Source organism: Anomaloglossus baeobatrachus, chromosome 11 (assembly GCF_048569485.1).
Source record: "Anomaloglossus baeobatrachus isolate aAnoBae1 chromosome 11, aAnoBae1.hap1, whole genome shotgun sequence".
NCBI lineage: Eukaryota > Metazoa > Chordata > Amphibia > Anura > Aromobatidae > Anomaloglossus > Anomaloglossus baeobatrachus.
The window spans coordinates 80387840-80414449 of NC_134363.1; the positions used below are offsets into that span (position 1 = coordinate 80387840).

Genomic DNA, 26610 nt, shown 5'->3' on the forward strand with positions numbered 1-26610 from the left:
AAAGTGTGATTGCACTATTGTTTTTGTGATATTTTATGCACTGTTTCCCTACATGGTAAAACTGATGTGTGTGATATCTGAGGTTAGTGCGAGTTCGTAGACACCAAACATGTCTAGATTTACTTTTATCTAAGGGGTTAAAACAAAGTCAACAGTTTGTCCAAAAAAGTGGCTTACATTTTGCGCCATTTTCTGTGACCCATAGCATTCTCATTTTTTGGGATCTATGTCTCAGTGTGGCTTATTTTTTGCGTCTTGAGCTGTCGTTTTTAACGGTACCATTTTTGCGCAGCTGTTACATTTTAATCGCCTGTTATTGCATTTAACGCAAGATTTGTGGCAACCAAAAAAAGTAATTCTGGCATTTGGAATTTTTTTACCGCTACGCCGTTTACCAATCAGATTAATTGATTTGATATTTTCATAAATCGGGCATTTTTGAACGCGGCAATACCAAATATGTGTATATTTTTTATTTTTTTAATCCTTTAATTTTCAAAGGGGCAAAAGCAGGGTAATTTGAACTTTTATGTTTTTTTATTTTTTTTTTTATTTTTTTTAACTTTTTTTTTATTTTTCTAGTCCCCCTAGGGGGCTATATGGATCAGCAATCTGATTGCTCTTGCATATTTGCTACATAGCTGTCAACACCAGATATGCTCATCTCCTATCTCATACAGCTGTTGGCCGTGTGAGACAGGAAATGAGCCATGTGAGCTACAGGAGTCATCACATGACCCTGTGCTACCATCACAACCATTGTATCCACGTGATCACATCCCGTGACTTCCGGTATCGGGCGGTGAGTAAACGAAACACAGCTACCGCAATTAGAATGCCGCTGTGACAGCTTCACAGCGGCATTTAAGGGGTTAACAGGTACAGGTGGATTGCGGATCTGCTCGTACCTGGTAGAAACAAATGTCAGCTGTATAAATCAGCTAACATGTGCATGGATCCCCCATGACTGCAGCAGCCGGGGGGGATTAACACTATGACCGCTAGGACGTAACTTCACTGCACGCGATCGTTAAGGGGCTAAGTTCAGGTCTGGAGACCCACTATCTGTCTAGACATCATTATCCTTTTTTGGACCATCTTTCATGGACGTCTGAATTTGACATAAGGCAGCAACTTAACACCCGCTATATTAAAGGAAATGTGTCATTAAAAAAAAAAGTACTATTGTTATATTGGATTTTGGTTTAAATGTATTTTTTAAAAAGCAAATTCTCGTAATGCTTTTTTTTTCTTTTATCATATCATAATTTTCATTAACTACTTTTGAACTGCCCATAGACCTTATCCTGCATTGATGTTCTAAAATATTAATGCAGTGTAAATAGCTATCATAGCTGGTCCCTACCTCCACAGCTGCACAAACACAACAAGACACCATGCAGAGAAGATAAATGTGGTTAATTACCATGTTTACCTTCCCCATCTCTGTATAAACAGCAATAAACCAGCATTTGTGTATATAGATCAGGAAGCACTTTAACCTCCTTCCTCCTGGGGACCCTGCTGTTATGTGATCACAACTGGTGTAGGAAGGGAACAAGAACTGCTGGGTCCTGTAGACCCAGTCTTCCCCTGTAACTGGTACTAAGAAAACAACCCCAGTTACAGGAGAAATCATTAATAAAAAAATGTATTAACACATTAAAATGCCCTCCAAACGTGTTTTGAAGACCTTATGGTGAGCACATTGTGTAAAAAAAAAAAAGTTATATAAAAATTAAACAAAAATACCTAAACAAAAAAAGGATACTGGCAATATAAATCACTGTTTCTAGCCCCACACCATCAAAAAATATGTCTAATATACAATAATGATTTCTACGGAGAGGGGAATATGACTTAAAGTGCTTTATCCATTATTTTTGGTAATAAAAAATAAAATTGAAAAATATGCATATATTTACTATTTTTCTTCACATTTTCTTGTGCATGTTAAAATAAAATAATGGTAATAATGGTTTTGTTACACTGATTAAATTGATGCCTTCAGGGAAGAAATCCACAGCCTGGTTGTTTAAACATTATTAAAAGTTTGCCTTTCCTAAGTTTTTGGTGCATTGGGGTGAGACGGTCAGCCGGGACTGTGGGTAGGGTCTCCTGCTTTGCCCCTTCGCCTGCTTCTGGTGTCTGTATTTTCCTTTTGTCTCCAATTTTAATAAATACATTATTTTTAGTATCTATTGTGTAGGTTTAAAAAAACTTTCATTTATTTTTGGTTTTTGGGTAACTATATAATGGATTTTAAAACATAACTAAACAATATTTAGTTTTACACGCTAAGGCTAAGACCCCACTTTGCTTTTTACCTGCTTTTTCAACTGCAGCGGTTAATGCCAAAATGGATGTGTTCTGCTTTTCAAGCAAAGTCTATGGGAATTTGGGTTTCTAAACCCCCCTATGCAGTTCAAACTGTAGCCTTCTTGTGGCAGAAATTTGGGCAAAAACTCAGCTTTGCAGTGCAAAACCCAAATGGCAAAAACAATTGACATGTCAATTGTTTTTGCCATTTGGGTTTTGCACTGCAAAGCTGAGTTTTTGCCCAAATTTCTGCCACAAAAAGGCTGCAGTTTGAACTGCATAGTGGGGTTTAGAAACAGAAATTCCCATAGACTATGCTTGAAAAGCAGAACACATCCATTTTGGCATTAAACGCTGCAGTTGAAAAAGCAGGTAAAAAGCAGGTAAAAAGCAGGTAAAAAGTACCGTGGGGTCTTAGCCTAAGTGTGGTGTTTTTCTTTCTCCTATAAGGCCCGTTTCACACGTCAATGAAAAACACAGACGTTTTTTACTGGCATGTAAAACACGCACAAGTCCCTGCGTGTGCCGTGAATCTCGGCACACGTGGGTTGTCTAAGTGCAATCCGGGCTCCGTTCTCCGTGGCCCGTGATTGCACTTAGAGATTCACTCACCTGCACCCGCTCCCGCTGTCCATGGTGCTGATCGCTCCCGCGACGCAGCATCCGGCCAGCGGTGACCCCCGCAGCAGCTGCTTCCGGGTCGGCTGTGTCGCGCATAATGAATATGCGCGACAGTAATCAGCTTAGAAGCAGCAGGGAGAACGGGCTGCAGAGGACATCGCTTGACGCCGGGTGAGTTAAAATGTTTTTTATTTTAAAAGCACGTTTTTTTCTGGCACGTGTTTCACGGACCACACCACTGCGTGGTCCGTGGAACATCAGTGATGCCAGAAAAAAATGGACATGTCTCCGTGCAGCAATCACGCACACGCGGGTACGCTGCACGGAGACACGTGCAGTGAAAAATCACTGACGTGTGAGCAGACCCATTCATTAGAATGGGTCTGCGTATGTCAGTGATTCTGGTACGTTAAAAAAAAAAAAGCACAAACGTCCCAGAATCACTGACGTGTGAAAGGGGCCTAAGACTGTAATCAGAGTGTTAGCCTACACATTTTAATTTAGCTCAAAATGATCGTGCCAGCCAACGTCTGAACACAACAGTGCTATCCATGGGCAGCATGTATCAGATACTAGCTATGCGATTTCAGACTCTATGTTTGACTCTGAAATGGTATGACGTTTCATAAATAAAACATACTTTAAAAGCAGCCAGGGACTAAGCCACAGAGACTAGTGTGACAGATGGGTCCCTGTAGCTCGATTTCAGATTTGTGCTTGATACAGGATAGAGTTTACTGTGTTGACATGTTGTAAGTGCTGTGTGTGAAGGCTCTTGGCTAACTTGCTCATTTAAATAGCTATAGCTAGGTAGCACAAAATTAAAAAATATTTTTTTTTCAAATCTACAACCTCAGTAACTGTAACAGTTTGCTTCAGCACTTAAAGGGGTTGTCCACTACTAGGACACCCCTTTCTCATTCCACCTGTTTCCCACAAATAAAGTAAACCTTAAACTCACCTACTGTGGTGGAGCTATTCCAGCGGTGTTGGTGCTATCATTCCCATGGCTCAAGTGAGGTTGTGAAGTCATGTGAGCCCCAAACCTATTCACCATCGACTTCACTCTTCCCACCCTAAAACATATGAGTAAGTCATGCCACTCACTTCCTGTTGATTTTTCATTTGTCTGAAGGGAGGGACAGTGAAGCGGCAGAGATTGGGTGTGGTTTTCGCTTAACGACACATCTTCACTCAAGCACCGGGAACTCAAGCGCCGACACCACTGGAATAGTGCCACCACCAGAGGTGAGTATAAGCTTTATTTTAATTGGAGGAAACATGTGGAATGAGAAGGCATTGTCCTACTAGTGCACAACACGATTAATGAGTATAAAATAAATGGTTTTGTTCAGAGAGTCTCTGAATCATGACAATGAATGTTTAACACCTGTAGGAAAATGTTCTCCATACACTCCATGGCATTAATTTCTTATATCTTTAGAGACATTAACATACAGGGGAAACCAGAAGTTTACATACACTATCTAAACAGACTCATTTGCATATTTTTCTCACTATCTGACATGAAATCAGAATAAACCTTTCCTGTTTTAAGTCAATTAGGAACCAAAATTATTTATATTTGCCCAATCCCAAAATAATGAGAGAGAGAGAGAATGTTTTAAGGCATTTTTATTACTTTCTGCAAAGTCAAAAGTTTACATACATTTCATTAGTATTTGGTACTATTGCCCTTAAACTGTATGAGTTGGGTCAAACAATTTGGATATCCTTCCACAAGATTCTCACAATAGTTGGTAGTAATTTCCATTGATCCTGACAGAACTGGTGTAACTGAGCCATGTTTGTAGGTTGCCTTGCTCGCACCGGCCTTTTCAGCTTTGCCCATAAATGTTCAATAGGACTGAGATCAGGGTTTTGTGATGGCCACTCCAAAACATTGACTTTGTTATCCTTAAGCCGCTTTGTAACCATTTTGGTCATTGTCCATTTGGAAGACTCATTTCCACCGAAGCTTGAAGTTCCTGGCTGATGTCTTGAGATGTTGCTTCAGTATTGCCACATAATCTTCTTTCCTCATGATGCCATCTATTTTGTGAAGTGCACCAGTCCCTCTTGCAGCAAAACAACCCCACAACATGATGCTGCCACCCCTGTTTTTCACAGTTCGGATGGTGTTCCTAGGCTTCAAAGCTTCTCCTTTTTTTCTCCAAACATAATGATGGTCATTATAGCCAAACAGTTCAAGTTTAGTTTCGTCTGCCCACAGGACATGTCTCCAAAAGTTAAGGTCTTTGTTCATGTGTGCATTTTGAAACATCAATATGGCTTTTTATGTTTCTTTTGGTGTAATGGCTTCTTTGTAGCAGAGTGGCCTTTCAGCCAATATTGATACAATACTTGTTGCACTGTGAATAATGACACAATCTTACCAACTTTTACCAGCATCTTCACAAGATTTTTTGCTTTTCTTCTTGGGTTGATGTACATGTCTGACCAAACCACATTCATTTCTAGTGCACAGAACCCATCTCATTCTTCACCGGTATGATGGCTGGACATTCCCATATTGTTTGTACTTGTGCATAATTGTTTATATAGATGAATGAGGCAATTTCAGGTATCTGGAAATTGCACCCAATGATGAACCAGACTTGTACAAGTCTACAATTCTCTTCCTGAGATCTTGGCTGATTTCTTTTGACTTTCCCATGATTTTACACAAAAAAACAATGTATTTCAGGTGTGTATTAAAATACAGGTGTGTCTCTAATTAACTCAGATGTTGCCAATAAGCCTATCAGAAGCTTACAAAGATGTGACATCATCATATGGGCTTTCCCATATTGTTTAAAGGAATAGTATTATTAGTGTATGTAAACGTTTGACTTTGGAGAAAGAAATAAAAGTGCCTTAAAACTTTCTCTCTCATTATTCTGGCAATTGGCAAATGTAAATAATTTTTGTTCCTAATTGACCTAAAATGGAAAAGGTTTATTCTGATTTCATGTCTGATAGTGAGAAAAGCATGCATATCTGTCTTTTTAGATAGTGTATGGAAATGTCTGGTTACAACTGTATTTATTTAGCAAATATATAATTTGATTTGACTCACTCTTTATTACTCATTACTTACGGACACAAGGCATATGAGCAGATCGACTTTGCTGGTATCCTTGAGCACAACGATTGCAAGTCAAACCTGTAACTCCAGTTTTGCATTGACATTGGCCTGTTGTTTGATTGCACATTGCGTTTATTGCTCCAATGGGGTGACACTGGCAGACTGAAAATGTAATTGTTATTAGAATTTCTTTTTTTGCAGTTGAAACATTTTATTTTAACAACATCTCTAGAATAGCAGACAAATCATTCCATTACCAATTATATTTTAAATAGCAAACTAATTTGGCCAATGGTATTTATTCTGAACCATGTAATGAAATCGACTCATTTATTAAAATCATCATTATATTATTACCACAGTGCTTCATTGTTTGTGAACCCCTCAGAATGTTTCACATTTCTGAATAAAGAACATCAGATTTTCACACAAGCCCTAAAAGTCGATAAAAAGAAATACATCAAGTAAATTAGTAAAAAATAATAGACTTATTTTTAAAATGTGGAAAATTATCCAGTATCACGTCTGTGAGTAACCTAAGTATGTGAATAGTGATGACTGGACCCAGACTGTAAAAGTCCGGATCTGCGTAGTTTAAAAAGTATCCGGGTACTGGTCCTGGAGTTCTCAGGGAACTCCGGCTATTGCTCCAGATCTGGCAACTCGGGAAATAAAACAAATAAATAAAAGGAAAAATACAGAAAATAAGAATAAAGCAAGTTCGTTATACTTACCAAATTTCCAGAGCAGCTGTAACTGCTCCCACAGCCACTCACTTTTCTTCCAAGACCAATGATTATTGCTCATCCATATTCACTGCTTCCCCCACCCAATAGCTGACCTTGCATCTGTTATTTTTTGCAGTCAGACACGCCTCCAGCCTATGTGACAGCATCTGACTGATTGCAATCACAGACCCTGTCTACAGGCCCATATCATTTTGTAAAACTAAATAAAAAAATTGCCGCAGGGTCCCCCTGTATTATGATACCCTTCACTGATAAAGCATACGGCTACAGGTTTCAGCCCCCATCTGTGCACTTATCTTGGCTATGTATCAAAATAGGAGGAACCGCATGAAGCTTTTTTTAAATTAAATAAATAATTTAAAAAAACTATGTGTGACCCCCCCAATTTTGATACCCATCCATAATAAAGCCCCACAGCTGGGGGCTGATATTCTCAGGTTGGGAAGACCCATGCTTATTGGGTCCCCCAACCTAAAAATAGCTGCTTGCAGCCACCCAGTGTTGTCGCATCCATTATATGTGATAGTCCTGCAATTTTACACAGCTCTCTCCAATTGCCCTAGTGCAATGGCAATTGGGGTAATAAGGGATTAATAACAGCCCACAGCTGCCACTAAGCCCTAGATTAGTAATGGGATGCATCTATAAGACCCCCATTACTAATATGTAAGTGCAAAAAAACACACACACTGAAAAAATCCTTTATTTTAAATACAATACAAAAGACCAACCTCTTTCACCCCTTTATTAACCCCCAAAACACCCAGGCCTGAAGTAATCCACACGAGGTCCCACGACCATTCCAGCTCTGCTACATTTAAAGGCACAGCTTGTGGCCATAGAAAAATGACCACCCGCTGTGAGATTCAGGCAGAGACTGAGCCACATGATCAGGAGCTGGAGGTTCCTACAGTACCCACCTGTGACCACAGGCAACCTGACTTCAGGTGGCATCAGTAAACTCACTGAGTTCACAGACCTGCATCTCCTGGCAGAAAACTGGGGTTTTTTTGCCCGCAGATGTAGATTTGGTGCTGAAATTTCTACAGCATATTCCTGCACCCAATTTACAGCTTCTGGCAAAAAAATGCATCACTACCACATTATACCACAAACGATGTAGCACAGCTGGAATTGTTGTGGGACCTCGTGTGGATTACGTTAGACCTGGGTGTTTTGGGGCTTAATAAATTGGTGAAAGAGGATTTTTTTTGTATTTTATTTCAAATAAAGGATTTTGTGGGTGTTTGTGTTTATTTATTTTCACTTACAAATTAGTGATGGGAGGTCCCATAGATGCCTCCCATTACTAATCTAGAGCTTAGTGGCAGCTGTGGGCTGTTATTAACCCCTCATTACTTTAATTGCCACTGCACCAGGGCAATTGTGAAGAGCTGGGTAAAGTTCCAGGACTGTCACATCTAATGGATGCAACAATCCTGGGCAGCAGCAGGCTGCTATTTTTAGGATGAGGGGACCCAATAAGCATGGGTCTTTCCGGCCTGAGAATACCAGACCCAGCTGTTTCTATCATGGCTGTGTATCAAAATTGGGGGGAGCGCATGCTGTTTTTAAAATTATTTGTTTAAAAAATAATAAAAAAGCCTCATGTGGTTCCTCTTATTTTGATACACAGCCAAGATAAGCACACAGCTGCAGTTTGTAGCCGTATGCTTTATCTGTGCAGAGTATCATTTTATGGGGGAACTCTATGCCAATTTCTTTTTTTACATCATGATAGGTTTCTTTGGCTGCAGTTCGACACTCTGTCAGTCAGACTGGAGGCGCGTCTGACTACAATTATTAACAGACTCGGGTACTGACGGTGGGCAGGGGAAGCAATGCGTATTGATGAGCAATAATGTGCGGCCCCAGAAAAAAAGAGTCAGTTGCCGCAGGAGCAGTTAAAGCCCCACTGGAGACTTGGTAAGTTTAGCGCTCTTGCTATAATCCAACTATCCCTTCTACCACCATCATTAAGTGCCAGTGTTATTAATCAGTAACCGAGGAGGATCAGAAAAAGGACAAAAAACTAGGAAACCCAGAATGTACCAGAGTGATTGGAATCTCAACGGACTGCAGTCCTCACACTGACACACAACTAGAAGTAGCCATGGGACATGCCTATGATGACCTGGTCGCCTTGACACAGCCAGAGAACTAATTATTCCTATAGAGAGATATACAAGAAAGGCTAATCTGCCTCAGAGCAGTCCCCAAAGATATAGATAGCCCCCCACATATAAAGGTTACGGTGATGTAGGAAAACACAACACATAGGTAGAAAACAGATTCAGTAGAGATGAGGCCCAAACTTTCTAAATAGGAAAGGACAGGAAAGAGCACTGCAGCCATGCAATACCCTAAAAAATAACCAACATGCCTGTTATTGAAAAATACTGACTCCACACGGACTCTGCCCCCACTATAACAGTACTCTGGTGTTACTGGGATCCAAACAAAACACTAATATAGAGGAGGGACTGAAATTAGTACCAAGCATGACTGAACAAAATACATAGCAGAATATGGAGCAAGGTACACAGACCTTCCCAGCAGGGAATGATCTAACTCCACCCAGAACTCCACACAGACAAAATCAAGAAATAAGCCTTAGTACCTTAAACAGAAAAACAACAAGAAAGTGGAAACCACCAGCAGAGATACAAAGACCAAACTTATCTGAAAGGAGTTCTGGTAGACAGAAGGAAGGGCTGGCTTCAGAATGTCCTTAGCACACAGGAGATAACATTGAGCACTGGCCAGGAACAAGAGAACACTACTCAGTTATATAGGCCCAGTCAGAACCACACGATTGGCAATCATCCTCAGCTGTCTGGTTTCTATTCAGCAAGCCAACTCCACTACCAGCACTGGCCACAAGAGGGAGCCCCAAGCTGGAACCTAGTCCAAATTTATTCACAACATGCCGCATTCTGGCCTCTATAAACTTATATGGTGACCAGCGTTCAGCCAGGTATCTGCGATCCATTTTGTTTTTAAAAATGAGGCTAGACCCGCCGACCCCGGGTATCTGTGAGTTCACCCATCACTACATGTGAACCTTTGCTTTCAGCATCTGTTGTAACACCCGTGTGCAGCAATTACTGCATATAAATGTTTACAGTAATGTTTACCCTTGCAATGACTCCAAATATACTTCAAGAAGCAACCAGAAATGGATGAAAACAAAGTGCTGGAAACTTGTGAAGTGGCCAACAATTAAGGGGGCTTTACACACTACGATATCGTTAATGTTTTATCGTCGGGTTCACATTGTTAGTGAGGCACATCCGGCATCATTAACGATATCGCAGCGTGTGACACGTACCAGCGACTTTAAGCGACCTTAAAAATGATGAAAATCGTTCACCATGGAGAGGTCGTCCCAAACTCAAAAATCGGTAAGGGTTGTTTTTCGTTGTGGTTCGTCGCTCCTGTGGCAGCACACATCGCTATGTGTGACACCACAGGAGCGAGGAACGTCTCCTTACCTGCCACCGGCCACAATGCGGAAGGAAGAGGTGGGCGGGATGTTTACATCACGCTCAGCTCCGCCCCTCCGCTTTGATTGGCCGGCCGCTTAGTGACATCGCGGTGACGTCGCTGTGATGCCGAACGTCCCTCCCCCTTGAGGGAGGGATTGTTCGGCAGTCACAGCGACACCGCAGACCAGGTAAGTGCGTGTGACGCTGCCATAGCGATAATGTTCGCTACGGCAGCGATCACACACAATCGCAGAAATGACGGGGGCGGGTGCTTTTGCGTACGATATCACTAGCAATTGCTAACAATATCGTAGCGTGTAAAGCCCGCTTTAGTCTGGATCAACATCCCACAGAACATCTGTGGAGAAATCTTAAGGCCATGTATGCACATTGTGGGTTTTTTTTGCGTTTTGGTTGCGTTTTAAATTGCACCATGTCAATTACAAAATGCATGCATTGTGCTTCCCCAGCAAAGTCTATGAGAAGTCACGACATTCCATGCACACACTGCTTTTTTTCAGCAGCATTTTGTTTGACAAATAATTGTCAAATCATTGTGTAAAAAAGCAGCATGTCACTTCTTCATTGCATTTTAGTTGTATTTTCCACCAATTGAAATGCAACCAAAATGTTTAGCTGTGCTTTTGCACTGCATTTTGGATGTGTTCTTGTAAACAAAAATGCAGGTCTTTCGTTCTCTCTCTCTCTGTTGGTGTCGGTCTCTTTCTCTGTGGGTCTCAGTCTCTCTCTCTCTGTGGGTCTCGGTCTCTGTCAATGTCGGTCTCTCCCTCTCTCTCTCTTTCATACTCACCGATCACCGGCATGGCGCTGCATGGCTTTCACACTGCTCTCGTGGCTTCTGCTGCTTCAGAAAGTGCTGACCGCTCATTAGGTTTATCTCATATTCACTGCTCCCAGCCCACTGGCGCCTATTATTGGTTGCAGTCAGACGCGCCCCCACGCTGAGTGACAGCTATCTCACTGCAACCAATCACAGCCGCTGGTGGGAAGGTCTATATCATGCAGTAAAATAAATAAATAAATAATTATAAAAAAATGACGTGCGGAACCCCTCAATTGATACCCAGCCAACATAAAGCCTCACAGCTTCTGGCTGGTATTCTCAGATTGGGGAGGCCTATCGTTTTTAGGCTGCCCTTCAGCCTAAAAATATCCACCAGCAGTCACGTGGAATTGCCGCATCGATTAGACGCGACCGTCCCGGGACCTTACACGGCTCATTTCGATTAACCTGGTGTGGTGGAAATCAGAGTAATTAAGATTTAATGGCAGCCCCTAGCTGCCACTAAGTTCTTGGTTAATCATGCCAGGTGTTTATGAGACATCCCCTATGATTAATCTGTAAGTGAAAGTAAATATACACATACACCCAAAAAATCCTTTATTTGAAATAAAAGACAAAAAAACACCCTCTTTCACCACTTTATTAATCCCAAAATTCCCTTCTAGGTCCGACATAATCCACACAAGGTCCCATGACGCTTCCAGCTCTGCTACATCGGAAGCTCACAGCGAGCGCCATAGAGCACGACCGCTAGCTGTAAGCTCCACGCAGCAACTGAAGGGAGCTGCGCTATCAGTGGTTACGTCACTCAGGTTACCCACGGCCACAGCTGGAGTCCTCTCCCTGTGACAGCAAATCCCCCAAGTGACTGAATTAAGCCGCATGATCAGCAGTGCTGTCACTCAGGTGATTTGCGGTCACAGTTGAGTCCTTGACCTGTGACCGTAAATCAGGCCGCAACACAGAGACAAATCCATGCAATGACAGTGAACTCGGATGAAGCTCTGACATCACAGCTGCAGGCCCCGCACTACTGCCTGTGTCGCAGCACTGATGTCAGAGGTTCACCTGAGTTCATGACAGGACACAGAGACAGCAGCGCGATGACTTTGAACTCAGGTGAATCTCTGATGTCACAGCTGCGGGCCCTGCACTACCAACTGTGTCCTGGCTCTGACCTCAGAGGTTCACCCGAGTTCATTGTCATTGCATGGCTCTGTCTCTGTCTGCTGTTTGCAGGCAGTTATGCTATCTACTCTTCCTATCTATTTTTTCTATCTATCCCTCTATCTATGTATTCTAGCTATCTATCAAATCCTATCCTTTCATATTTGATTTCACCTTTAAAAATACACTGTCCAAAACGCAGCCCAAATGCTGGGAAAACGCAGTGAAGATGCATCGAAAACACATGCGTTTTTACCGCTTTTTTTTTTTATCAATTGCAGTGTTTACATTTGTCAAGAGTCTGCCAGAGGGTGCAGTTTTGTTGTCAAACCAGAATGCAGCATGCGGACATAGCCTAAAATTGCTGTTGAGAGAAGGCACCTTCAAATATGAGAGGTCTGGAGCAGTTTGCAAAAGAAGAGTATTGCAAGATTCCAGTTGAGAGGTGTAAGAGGTTTGTTGATGGTTATAAGAAGCAATTGATTGTAGTTATTTATTCCAAAGATTGTGCAACCAAATATTAAGTTGAAGATGCAAACAATTATTTATTCAATTAATACCAATGTATACGGTGGTTGGGGAACAATGTAATTAAAGGCTACTTTACACGCTGCGATATCGGTCCCGATATCGCTAGCGTGGGTACCCGCCCCCATCTGTTGTGCGACACGGGCAAATTGCTGCCCGTGACGCACAACATCGCCCAGACGCGTCACACATACTTACCTGCCCGGCGACGTCGCTGTGACCGGCGAACCGCATCCTTTCTCATCATAGTATCATAGTTTTTAAGGTTGAAGGGAGACTCTAAGTCCATCTAGTTCAACCCGTAGCCTAACATGTTGATCCAGAGGAAGGCAAAAACAACCCCAATGTGGCAAACAAGTTCCAATGGGGAAAAAATTTCCTTCCTGACTCCACATCCGGCAATCAGACTAGTTCCCTGGATCAATACCCTGTCATAAAATCTAATATACATAACTGGTAATATTAAATTTTTCAAGAAAGGCGTCCAGGCTCTGCTTAAATGTTAGTAGTGAATCACTCATTACAACATCATGCGGCAGAGAGTTCCATAGTCTCACTGCTCGTACAGTAAAGAATCCTCGTCTGTGATTATGATTAAACCTTCTTTCCTCAAGACGTAGCGGATGCCCCCGTGTTCCAGTCGCAGGCCTAGGTGTAAAAAGATCTTTGGAAAGGTCTCTGTACTGTCCACTCATATATTTATACATTGTGATTAGATCCCCCCTAAGCCTTCGTTTTTCCAAACTAAATAACCCCAAGTTTAATAACCTGTCTTGGTATTGCAGCCCACCCATTCCTCTAATAATCTTGGTCGCTCTTCTCTGCACCCTCTCCAGTTCAGCTATGTCCTTCTTATATATCGGTGACCAGAATTGTACACAGTATTCTAAGTGCGGTCGCACTAGTGACTTGTGCAGAGGTAGAACTATATTTTTTTCATGAACACTTATACCTCTTTTAATACATCCCATTATTTTATTAGCCCTGGCAGCAGCTGCCTGACACTGTCCACTAAAGTGAAGTTTACCATCCACCCATACACCCAAGTCTTTTTCTGTGTCTGTTTTACCCAGTGTTCTACAATTAAGTACATAATCATAAATGTTATTTCCTCTACCCAAGTGCATGACCTTACATTTATCTACATTAAACTTCAATTGCCACTTCTCAGCCCAATCCTCCAATTTACACAAATCTCCCTGTAATATAAAATTATCCTCCTCTGTATTGATTACCCTGCAGAGTTTAGTATCATCTGCAAATATTGAAATTCTACTCTGCATGCCCCCAACAAGGTCATTTATAAATATGTTGAAAAGAAGCGGGCCCAATACTGACCCCTGTGGTACCCCACTATGAACTGAGACCCAGTCCGAATATGTACCATTAATAACCACCCTTTGTTTCCTATCACTGAGCCAGTTTTTAACCCAGTTACACATATTTTCCCCTATCCCCATTATTCTCATTTTATGTACCAACCTTTTGTGTGGCACCGTATCAAAAGCTTTTGAAAAGTCCATATACACAACATCCACTGCATTTCCCTGGTCCAGGCTTGAACTTACCTCTTCATAGAAGCTGATCAAATTAGTTTGACAGGATCGATCCCTCATAAACCCATGTTGATACTCTGTCATAAGGTTATTTTTCTTGAGATACTCCAGTATAGCATCTCTCCAGAAACCCTCAAGGATTTTACCAACCGTAGAGGTTAAACTTACCGGCCTATAATTTCCCGGCTCAGTTTTTGTCCCCTTTTTGAATATTGGCACCACATTTGCTATGCGCCAGTCCTGCGGTACCGACCCTGTTATTAAGGAATCTGAGAAGATTAAAAATAATGGTCTATCTATCACAGAACTCAATTCCTGTAGTACTCTGGGGTGCCATGGCATTTTCTTGTATAAAAACCGTAGAAAAAAAGTCATTCAGCAGGTTGGCTTTACCCTCATCTCCTTCCACCATTTCACCAAGACTATTTTTAAGGGGGCCAACACTATCGCTTTTCAGTTTTTTACTGTTTATGTAGTTAAAGAATATTTTAGGATTATTTTTACTTTCTCTCGCAATGAGTCTCTCTGTCTCAAACTTAGCTAACTTAATTTGCTTTTTACATATTTTATTTAATTTTCTATAATTATATAATGCCTCATCACTACCTACCCTCTTTAATTCTTTTAAGGCTTTCTGTTTTTCTTTTATTGCTTCCCTTACAGCTCTATTTAGCCACAGGGGTTTCCTCCTATTTCTAGCATGTTTGTTCCCATAGGGTATATTTTCTGCACAAGCCCTATTCAGGATGCTCATAAAAGTCTCCCATTTGCTTTGTGTACTTTTATTACTTAGTACATCATCCCAGTTTATTGCACTAAGATCATCTCTCAACCGTTTAAAATTTGCTTTCCTGAAGTTTAGTGTCCTTGTAGCCCCTCTACTAGACATCTTACTAAGGAATACATGAAAACTTATTATTTTGTGATCACTATTCCCCAAGTAACCCCCAACTTGTATATTTGATATGCGGTCTGGCCTATTGGTTAGTACAAGGTCTAGTAGTGCTTCCCCTCTTGTGGGGTCCTGTACCATTTGTGAAAGGTAATTATCTTTCATTGTTATCAAAAATCTATTTCCTTTGCTGTAACTGCAAGTTTCTGTTCCCCAATTTATATCAGGATAGTTAAAGTCCCCCATAATAATTACCTCTCCGAGACTCGCTGCTTTATCAATTTGCTTTATGAGGAGATTCTCTACCTCTTCCATAATATTCGGCGTCTTATAACACACCCCTATCAGTATTTTATTATTCATTCTCCCCCCCCTTATCTCCACCCATAGGGACTCTACATTCTCAGTACCCTCACATAGGTTGTCACGCAGGATGGGTTTTAAGGATGATTTTACATATAGACACACACCTCCCCCTCGCTTATTTGTACGGTCATTCCTGAATAGGCTATAACCCTGTAAATTAACAGCCCAGTCATAGCTCTCATCCAGCCATGTCTCTGATATCCCCACTATATCATAATTTTCTTCCAACAATATTAATTCTAATTCCTCCACCTTATTTGTGAGGCTTCGGGCATTAGTGTACATGCACGTTACGTATGACTCTGTACCTGTATTCCTGCTTACTGTATTAACTGTCCTAACCCTTCCCCCCGTACCACCCCCAATTTCATTACTTGTGCCCTGGTCACTATCTGCACTACATTCCCCTTCTATAAAGTGAATACCCCCGCCCCCCATTCCTAGTTTAAACACTCCTCCAACCTTCTAGCCATTTTCTGCCCCAGCAGAGCTGCACCCTCCCCATTAAGATGCAGCCCATCCCTAGCATAGAATCTGTAGCCAACTGAAAAGTCGGCCCAATTCTCCAGGAACCCAAAACCCTCTTTCCTACACCAATTCCTGAGCCACCTGTTAACCTCCCTGATCTCTCTTTGCCTCTCTGGTGTGGCTCGTGGCACAGGAAGTATTTCCGAAAATACCACCTTTGAGGTCCATGCTTTAAGCTTACAACCTAATTCCCTGAAATCATCTTTAAGGACCTTCCACCTACCTCTAACTTTGTCATTTGTGCCAATGTGTACAATGACCGCTGGGTCCTCCCCAGCCCCTCCCAGTAATCTGTCAACCCGATCAGCGATGTGCCGAACTCGAGCGCCAGGAAGACAACACACTGTTCGGCGATCCCTGTCTTTGTGACAGATTGCCCTATCTGTCCCCCTAATAATTGAGTCCCCCACTACCAGTACCTGTCTTGCCTGCCCTGCACTCCTATTCCCCCCCTTACTGGAGCAGACACTCCTCTGGCGTTCAGAGGTCATGCCTTGCTGCAGCAATGCTACCCCTGTAATGACATCCACCTCATCTGCCAAGTTTGCAAACCTATTGGGGTGTGTCAGTTCAGGACTAGCCTTCCTAGCACTTTTCCCTTTACCCCCCTTTCTAACTGTCACCCAGCTACCTACCTCACCGTCCTGCCGCTCCCTACTACGATCCTCCCCCACATCTGACCCAGCAAGCTGCTGCTCAGTGAGCAGCACACTCCTTTCCATATTGCTAACGCATCTCAGAGTTGCCAGCTGCTTATTTAGATCCAGTATCTGGGGGCGGTCCGTGCGGCGTCACAGCGACGTCACTGAGCGGCCGCCCAATAGAAGCGGAGGGGTGGAGATGAGTGGCCGGAACATCCCGCCCACCTCCTTCCTTTCTCATAGCGGCCGGGAGGCAGGTAAGGAGAGGTTCCTCGTTCCTGCAGCGTCACACATAGCGATGTGTGATGCCGCAGGAGCGACGAACTACATCGTTACTGCTGCAGTAACGATAATCGAGAATGGACCCCCATGTCACCGATGAGCGATTTTGCACGTTTTTGCAACGATGCAAAATCGCTCATCGGTGTCACACGCAGCAACATCGCTAATGCGGCCGGATGTGCGTCACAAATTCCGTGACCCCAACGACTCCAAATTAGCGATGTCGCAGCGTGTAAAGCCCCCTTAAGAGTAAGAAAGTAGAGGAATTACAGTAAATTATTTAGCAATATGAATACAGCAATTATGACTAAACAGGATGGTAAAGGAATTTCAACCACTCATTTTTGTTCTATTACGACAAATAAATTTTATTATATACAGTGGTGTCTTGATCCTAATACCTTAATATAAAGTATGTCACAGTCAATCTCTTATCTGTCACCATCATCACTCTGTCACTCTGTCGTCAATATTAACCATCACGCAGGCCCTACCAGGTGTAAATGGTAATATACCATTAGGTTGCACGTCTCTTCATTGATGCGTTATGCTGGCAACCTCATACACTGACTCCAGTCTCTCAGTTCAGGCTCTGTGTCACTCATCTCTTGTCTTTCAGGTCTAATTTTTGCTACTCATTTCTGGTCTCTCGGTCCTGAACACTCTTTCTGGTTTCTAGGTTCTGGTTCTGGCCACTCATTTCTGGTTACACTGTTTTAGTTTTATCCACTCATCTCTTTCTTTGTTGGATCACTACTCTTCACTAAGGCTTCACTTCACTTCACTCATCTGGCTTGTGCTGATAATTGCGGCTATAAACTATCTCAGATGCCTTCACACATCTGCCATGAAATAGGCCCAGGCATCAATTCATCCCTTCTCTGCCCTTCTGGGCTTTTTATACTTCCTAGCTGCAACACAGATATCATTTGTCCTGGTGTCTCCTCCAATATTTTCCTTAGGGAAGATGCACTTTACTCTTGAGTTCCTGCTAATGCAAATCTTGCTTCAACTTGCTGTATCATCTTTGACCAAGATGGTGCTTGTGTGCCGCCCCCACGCCAGCAGTCGGGCTGCTCGGATCCGGATCCGCAGGGTGGCTCGAGGGATTCTCCGGACCCGGGGGTCACGTGGACACTTCAAATAAAAGGGGACGTATATATACGAGGATTGCTGTAAGCACTTTGTGACGCCACCCACGGTGTGTGGTGAGATGTAGCACTACCGCTGCTGTTGAGGAGCACCCGGGGACGATGGGATAGCAGCTAGATCTTAACCCCTCCCACAGTGTCTCTGTGCTGAGGATGGTGGTTGCAGGGGCCGGCGCGCCCGGTGAGACTGGGGGATGCTGGTGTACTCACAGTCAAATGAATCACACAAGTCCAATGGTAAACCAAGGTGCCAGTGGCCGGCCGCCGCGGCCGGGTGTATTCTGGTCCCTCACCCGGGGTGATGGTCTGTGTCACTTTCCTCTGCACTATTTAATTTTCTTTTGGATCTCTCAGTATGGAACATGGGAGTCCACTCCCAGAACTACGGGTGGGAGCCTTGCCCGCAGATGCTGACCCATGGGATCTAAAGGGGCCCTGGCAGATGCCCTATCCCCCACGGTGGGCTGCTGGTCTGCTCTTTTGGGACTTTGGGTGGGAGAGGACCTGTAATCTGGTCCTCAACTGATAAATTAACAAAGCCGGTGGTCCCGGTCTCTGTTTCAGGGTCCAGGTACCCCCTCTGTGCACGGTTTCCGGGTTGGTTCTCCGGTGTCAGTACCGGCGGGCTCCAATCTGTCCCGGTCCACCTCGGATCTCCAGCAGCCGTCTTACCGTCTACTGACAGACACGGACCACCGTCTGCCACCTAGCCAGTACGCCGGGGCTCCAACCCCGGTGCCTTTCCTCTCTCGCTCAACTCCACTCAAAAACAGAGTCCGAACTCTACTGAACTCCACTCAACTTAACTACTCCTTTTCCCGCCCTGGGTTCTCTAGACCCCTAGGTGGGCATTTTCCTTCCGCCTGGTCCCGGCCACTGGTGTGCCTTTCCTACTCTGGGGGGGTGACTAGGGTTTTGTTGGCTTGGTGTAACCATGTGAGGGAAGGTGTAATGTGGGGGTCTACCTGTGTATGTGACACCTGGCGGTGCCAGGGCGTCACACTTTCAGAGCTCTGTCAGATTTTTCCGTTCATGATATAAAAGGTGACAAGGTACGGTGATATAAAAGGTGCTGCTAAAAAGATTCTATGCAAAAGGAAATTGAAAAGCTAATGACATATATTCTGCTGCAGGTTCCCCTGAAATAACAGTAATATATGCCAGAAAAGGAATCTACCAGATCCTGTTCTTTATACATATTTGTGGGAGAAGGTCATGGCATGAATAAAGGAGATTTCTCAGGACCTGAGAAAAAGAGTTGGTTTTGTAATCTTTTGCAGGCTGATAAATATCAACATCTCCAAAGAGTTTATACTCTAAAAATTCACAGTCAGACAGAATTTGTACAAATGGAATACATTCAACACTATTATTGCCCTCTCCGTACTGCTTGACCAATTAAGATCATTCTAAAGGGTACTTTACACACTGTGATCTCGCTAGCAAGATCGCTAGCGAGCGTACAACGCTCCCGTCGGTTGTGCATCACGGGCACATCGCTGCCCGTGGCGCACAACATCGCTAGGAACAGTCACACATACTTACCTGCTCGGCGACGTCACTGAGTCCGGTGAACTGCCTCCTTTCGAAAGGGGTGGTTCGTTCGGCGTCATAGCGACGTCACTAAGTGGCCGCCCAATAGAAGCGGAGGGGCAGAGATGAGCGGGCTGAACATCCCGCCCACTGCCTTCCTTCCTCATTGCCAGCGGTCGCAGGTAAGGAGATGTTCCTCACTCCTGCAGTGTCACACATAGCGATATGTGCTGCCGCAGGAACGACGACCAACCTTGATACTGACCAACAAAACAATTTTTGGTATATGAACGACCTCTCACACACCACCGATTTTTACCTCTTTTGCGATCGTTTAAGGTCGCACATAGGTGTCACACGCTGCGATGTCGCTAACGACGCCGGATGTGCGTCACAAACAGCATGACCTCGACGATATATCGTTAGCGATGTCGCAGCGTGTAAATGGCCCTTAAGAGCAAGGTATATAATAGTCCACAAGATCATAAAGTAACACAGGAAAATCTCTACGTAATTAAAGGTCTATCCTATATTAGCTAATGTTAATGTTCATGAGTAGGACACTGAATATCAATGTTGTTCATGGCAGGATTGCAAGAAAAAAGCCACTGGTCTCCAAACAGAATATTGCTGCCCATCTGCATTTTTTAAATATCACCTAGACAAGCCAGAAGTCTACTAGAACAATGTTTTGTGGATGGTTGAGACCAAAATCGAGGTGGTAGCCCCATATTTACAAACAAAAAAAATGCATTACAGCAGAAAAGCATAATTTCATCTATGAAACAAAATGATATCATGGTTTGTACCTGTAATGCTTCATTTTGGCCAGAACAGTTTTCCATTATTAATGGATCAATTAATTCTGAATTATATCAGAAAATTCTAAACGAAAATAATAAGACATCTGTCCATGAGTTGAGTTTCAAGAAAACATGGGTTATGCAGCAAGAGAAAAATCTAAAGCACATACATTTTTCTACAAAAGAATGATGAAAGAAAAAGAATATTAAACAATAGTATCATTTTAATTTTAATTTAAAGGGAACCTGTTAGGAGAAATTTTGCACAAAACCTAAAAGATTTCCCCTCTGCAGCTCCTGTGCTGCATTCTAGCAAGGTTCCTGTTGCTATTGTGAACCCCTGTGAGACCAAAATAAAGACTTTATAAAGTCTTACCTTTTTGTATGGCAATCTTTTTTATAGTCACGGGGGCGGGCTTTCTGGCGTCCGTTATTCTCCCTCCTGGTCCTTTATGCCATCCCCCATCGCTCCTTTCCATAGCTGATGATGCCGCCCAGTGCTCCAGCGGTCCCCGCGCATGCCCAGTGCCAGTCTCACGGGACTGAGCACATTGTGATCGCTGGTGACGTGTGCACAGGCAAGAGATTATGGGTGGCGCTGTGATCAGCAATACCCGCCAATAAGCTCGTGCCCGCGCTTTCCCCTCTGCCTCCACCGTTCTGCGCAAGCGCTGGCCATATGACCCCAGCGCACCTTCCATCTATTTCCTGCTCCAGGGAGAGATGGGTAAGAGGTGACGTTGGGTCATATGGCTAGCGCTTGCGCAGAACGGTGGAGGCAGAGGGGAAAATGCGGGCACGAGATTATGGGCGGGTATTGCTGATGAAAATCACAGCGCCGCCCATAATCTCTTGCCTGCACACATGTCACCAGGCTTTACCTTGGCTGGTGACCCAATTTTGGGGGGACCCCCATGTGGTTTTTTTTAATTATTTATTTAATTTAAAATAACAGCGTGGGGTGCCCTCAGTTTTGGATTACCAGCCAAGGTGAAGCTGCCAGCTGTGGTCTGCAGGCTGCAGCTGTCTGCTTTACCCTAGCTGGCTATCAAAAATAGGGGGAACCCCACGTCATTTTTTTTTTAAATTTATTTTTTTTTTTTTGGTAAGTACAAGGCTAAACACCCCTTAGTGCCACATGAAAGGCACCAAAGGGTGCAAAATTACAAAATGCAGGAGAGTGGGACATGATGTGTCTTTCTGCCATTATAATGACAGAATAGACTGATATGAAGTGTACAAGCACAAGAAAATCACCAGAGCGCTCTACGCTGTGAAAAGCAGTAGAAAATGGCACTGGAGTGAACATGTGACCGCCTCATGTAGGTTGAAGCAATGGATCTTGGGTAAATTTAAGTATTTTCCCTCCTTCAGTTTTTTTGCAGTACGCAAAAAAAACCGAAGGCACACGGATGACAAACGGATGACATACGGACCATCTACGGAACGGAAATTGATGCCACATGGATGCACCCATGAAAAATACTGACCATTTTTTGCGGACCGCAAAAACGGATGGGTCGTGTGAATGAAGCCTTATTTTGATCTGCCATTTATAAACAGCAGGCAGAAATAAGTGAATAGCGCCCCCCAGCATCAGAAAATCTCTGGGTTTCAGGGGGTAGCTGAGACCCTGGAGATCATGATTCAGGCCGTTTTTTCCGGTCCCCGCTCACGTGATCACCGGTATACACCGTATACCGATGATCACGTTACAGTAAATGACAGCGCCGGTAAAAAATTATTTATCTCCCATCTGGCATGAACAAACATGTCAGATGGGAGATAAATCTCCTCCCCGGCTCCCTCCGGTCCCCCGGTGTCGCCAAAGTGTTCCCCCCGACCCCCTCCCGGAAATCCAAGATGGCCATGTGCACAGCAGCGTGCCGGCCACATTCACCCTACTCCTCTGATTTCTGTCGCATGTGCCATGACACATGCAACAGAAAACTCCCCAGGCCCTGCCAGGTCACCCTCTATAACCCCACCAGTGTTCCCCGGTGTCCCACGGTACCTGTGCAGAGTTGATCCCCCGCAGCCCCCTCCTTCACAATAGACGCTGCCGCATGCACAGAGCGGCTGTCAGCTCAGCTTCCTGTGTTCAGACACAGTGAGTGGTGGTAACCATGCATCTGTAAGCTACTGCAATGCCCTGCTCATGAAGTAAGGAACATAGTTGATCAGGAGAGCTATACTACATTTCCAAATGGAGGTATTTGATTTTATAGTTACCCTGCTGAATGACTACCAAACATGAGAGTCCATTATACGCCACAAGAAAACATGTCTAAATAGCGAGCTCTGTTGTTTAGTATTCATTCAGCTGGATAACTGGAATTAAAGGGGTATTCCATCTCCAAGATCCTATCCCCAATATATAGTAGGTGGAATAGCAATAATATCAGCAAATACCAATATTTGGAAATGTATAATAGTTCTCCTGATTAGGCATGCCCTTACCTCATGAGCAGGGCATTGCAGCTTTGGTAGCAACAGTTACGACATGGACTCTGCTGCTGTGGACCCGGGGAGAGTGGGTACAGATTCATTGCACCCACACTTCTCACATGGAGGGTCCGCACTCCTAGAAAATGGGGGATACGTTCCCTGAGCGTGTCCCCCCATATTCTAGACAGTCCAGAGTCATCGTGGGACCCCCTTATTTTTTTTTTACAATAAATTGGTGAAAGAGGGAAAGTTTTGGGGAGTGTTTTTTCAAATACATTTTTTTTTGTCTATTTGTTTTGTTAGTACTGACAGTTTGTGATGTCGGTTATGTGATAGACGCCATGACATCACAAACTGCTGGGCTTGATGTCAGGTGACCTTACAAATAGTATCAACCCCATTTATCACCCCGTTTGCCACTGCACCAGGGCACGGGATGAGCTGGGGTGAAGCACCAGGATTGGCGCATCTAGTAGATGCGCCACTTCTGGGGGCCCTGCGGCCTGCTATTTTTAAGCTATGAAGGGTCAATAACTATGGACCTTCTCACCCTGAGCTGTCCGCTGTACCTTGGCTGGTGATCCAATTTGGGGGGGACCCTACTTTTCTTTTTGTAATTACTAATATTTATAAAATAATTATAAAAAAAGAGCCTGGGGTGACCTCCACATTGGATCCCCAACCACGGTAAAGCTGCCAGCTGTGGTTTTCAGGCTACGGCAGTCTGCTTTACCCTAGCTGGCTATCAAAAATGGGGGGACCCAACGTCATTTTTTTTAAACTATTTTTTTAAATAAAAAAAAAGATAATGGGGTTCTCTGTATTTTGATTGCCAGCCAAGGTAACGCCAGGCAGATGGGGGTGGCAACCCGTAGCAGTATGCTTTATGTGCTCTGAGAATAAAAAATACTGCGGAGCGCTACGTCTTTTTTTTAAAGATTTATTTTTACAGCACTGTGATGTCCAGCAATCAAAATACAGGGAAGCCCTTTTTTTTTTTTAGTTATTTAAATACATAATTAAAAAAAATATATATGGGCTCCTTCTGCATTTTTTGTATTGCTAGCTAAGGGTAATCCAAGCAGCTACTGGCTGCCAACCCCCACTGCTTGGTGTTACCTTCACTGGCAATGGAAAATCCAGGGAAGCATTTTTTATTTTTTTTGCCAAAAAACTACAAAAAAAATTACGTGTGCTTCGCCATATTTTTGTATGCTAGCCAGGTACAGCAGGCAGGTATGGCTGCCCCCAGTCAATAATGGAACGAGGAAGCAGAACGGGGAGTCGACCATGTGCCAGAGCATGTCGCCGGTACACAGCAATATACAAACGTCCACCGTGTACCGGAGAGTGCAATGACAGGACCTAGCATGACGTCAAAGTCATGTGACCAGTCTGTAGCCAATGAGATAATAGACACGTGACTGGTCACATGGCTATTTTGACGTCACACTAGGTCCTGCATCACTGCTGGTTACCGGGAGGACGCAGCGATTACCGATGGAAAAGTGGCGGGAGACAGAGTGCAGGACGCATCGCAGGCACCGGTAGGTGTTATGGCAATGTTTATTAACTGTATGTGTACATTTATAATGTGTTTTTATGTGTTTGTGATTGCCTCCCATTGTTTCCTATGGGGTTTGAGTGGTTTGTCGAACGGTTCGCCAAACCGAACTCGAACGCGGCCTCCGTTCGGCGAACCGACTCGAGCCGAACCGCGACAGGTTCGCTCATCTCTAGTCTGGAGGAGTGTAATGCCCCTGCAGCCGGGTCGTTACAGGGTATTGAATATTACCCCCATTTTTCCTGGGCAGGAGGAGTGGAGTCCACACACACACACACTGACAGGAAGGAGTTAAAAGCTTTTCAGCATGTAGTTTAAGCCTGCATGACTCATCCTGTCTCCTAAATGAGCAGATGTGCAGGTCCACATGACAACCTGAGGGGAGGGGGGCCTGAATGAGGAGTAAGTACAGTGCAGACCAGACAGAAAGTTTAGCAGAACGACAGAGGCTGTGACAGAGCACAGACCTCAGGGGAACAGCTCCTGCTGAGGAGATGCACGAGACCAGGGCTGATAACATCTAGAGGAAGGGGATGGAGCCGGACACTGGGGATCTTTGAGGATGTTGTACCTGGTGGCAGGTAAGGTGTATGCTACCGGGCAAGAGAGAGACAGAATGGCGGCGAGGCCCCAAGATGCGCTATGCCACGGGGACGGCACTAACGCACACGAAAGAGAGAGCCCCAGAACACTTCACCAGACCCTTCCTCCTACCTGTTCGGGACTGACCAGAGGCTAGAGGCGGTGAGGACCAGTACCCGGGTGTGATGTGGAACAGACTGTAAATAAAGAGAAACTGGAACCCGCGCTCCATGACTGGTGTGAGTAGATTCTGCTGCCCTGTGCCCCCAGTGTCCCTGAGGACTGTTGCACTAGGTCTCACTAACCTCCCGAGACTCCCCCGCTCCACCCGTGGGGAGCAATGCCATCTGGCTGCCTGTAATACCTGCCCCGGAGAGAGACTGTGCAGCGGTGGCTGAACACCTGGCCGCATACCACGGGTGGCGCTGCTAGCACCCCCCCGTCCCTTTCCCATACCGTTTCCTGGGGGAGAGCTGTGGAAGAGGAGGCCGAGACCTCAGTGGCCGCTGCGACCGATGGCGTGCTCCCCAGGAAGTCCGCCACCCTCCTTCCTTTCCCCCTTGTCACACCGGATTGACTGTCAGACTTTCCCTTTATTGAAACCCGCCGGGTTCACGGAAGCTGGATCGGGCCACTCACAGCCTGACCTCACAGATGCCATGCAGTGGTACCTTGTGGTTAGCGTTAGTCCATCAGAGGCTTTGTTGAAGACTGGGTCGGCGCTTATTCACTTCCCCAGGAAAGCCTGGTTCTTGAAGCAGTGGGTCTATGTCCCTCTCTCCCCTCCATTTTTGTAGAGTGGCATTTAGAATTAACATAAGTGGGCTTTACTCGCTACGATATCGTTAGTGAATTATCGTCAGGGTCACGGTGTTTGTGACGCACATCCGGCGTCATTAACGATATCGCAGTGTGTACAACTTAGGAGCGATCTAAAACGATCGCTAAAGAGGGCCAAATCATTTGCCGCGGAGAGGTCGTCCTGAAATAAAAAATCGTTTTCTGCTTTTTAGCGATGTTGTTTGTCGTTCCTGCGGCAGGACACATCGCTGTGTGTGACACCGCAGGAGCGACAAACATCTCCTTACCTGCCTCCACTGGAAAGGAAGGAGGTGGGATGTTTACATCCCGCTCATCTCCGCCCCTCCGCTTCTATTGGACGGCTGCCGAGTGACATTGCTGTGACGCACCACGAAACTTTTTTATTTTTCAGCTAATATGGTCATGTGAGGGCTCGTGTTTTTTGCAGATCAAGATGTACTTTTAAATGAAACCATATGTTTTACCATATAGTATACTGGAAAACGGCAAAAAAAATCCAAATGCAGAAAAATTACAAAAAAAAAGTGTGATTGAACTATTGTTTTTGAGATATTTTATTCACTGTGTTCCCTATATGGTAAAACTGATGTGTCAGTGTGATGCCTGAGTTTGGTGCAAGTTCGTAGACACCAAACATGAATAGGTTTACTTTTATTTAAGGGGTTAAAAAAAGTCAG

General features: G+C 44.2%; 1 protein-coding gene across 1 annotated transcript in view; it reads right to left on the bottom strand.

The window, feature by feature from the left end:
• LOC142256036 (netrin-1-like) overlaps positions 1-26610 on the bottom strand; it is a 412257-nt gene that overhangs the window by 113751 nt on the left and 271896 nt on the right. The window contains exon 5 of the mRNA XM_075327532.1: positions 6041-6190. Within this exon, the coding sequence (XP_075183647.1) occupies positions 6041-6190 (150 nt within the window). The remainder of the gene's footprint in view (positions 1-6040; positions 6191-26610) is intronic.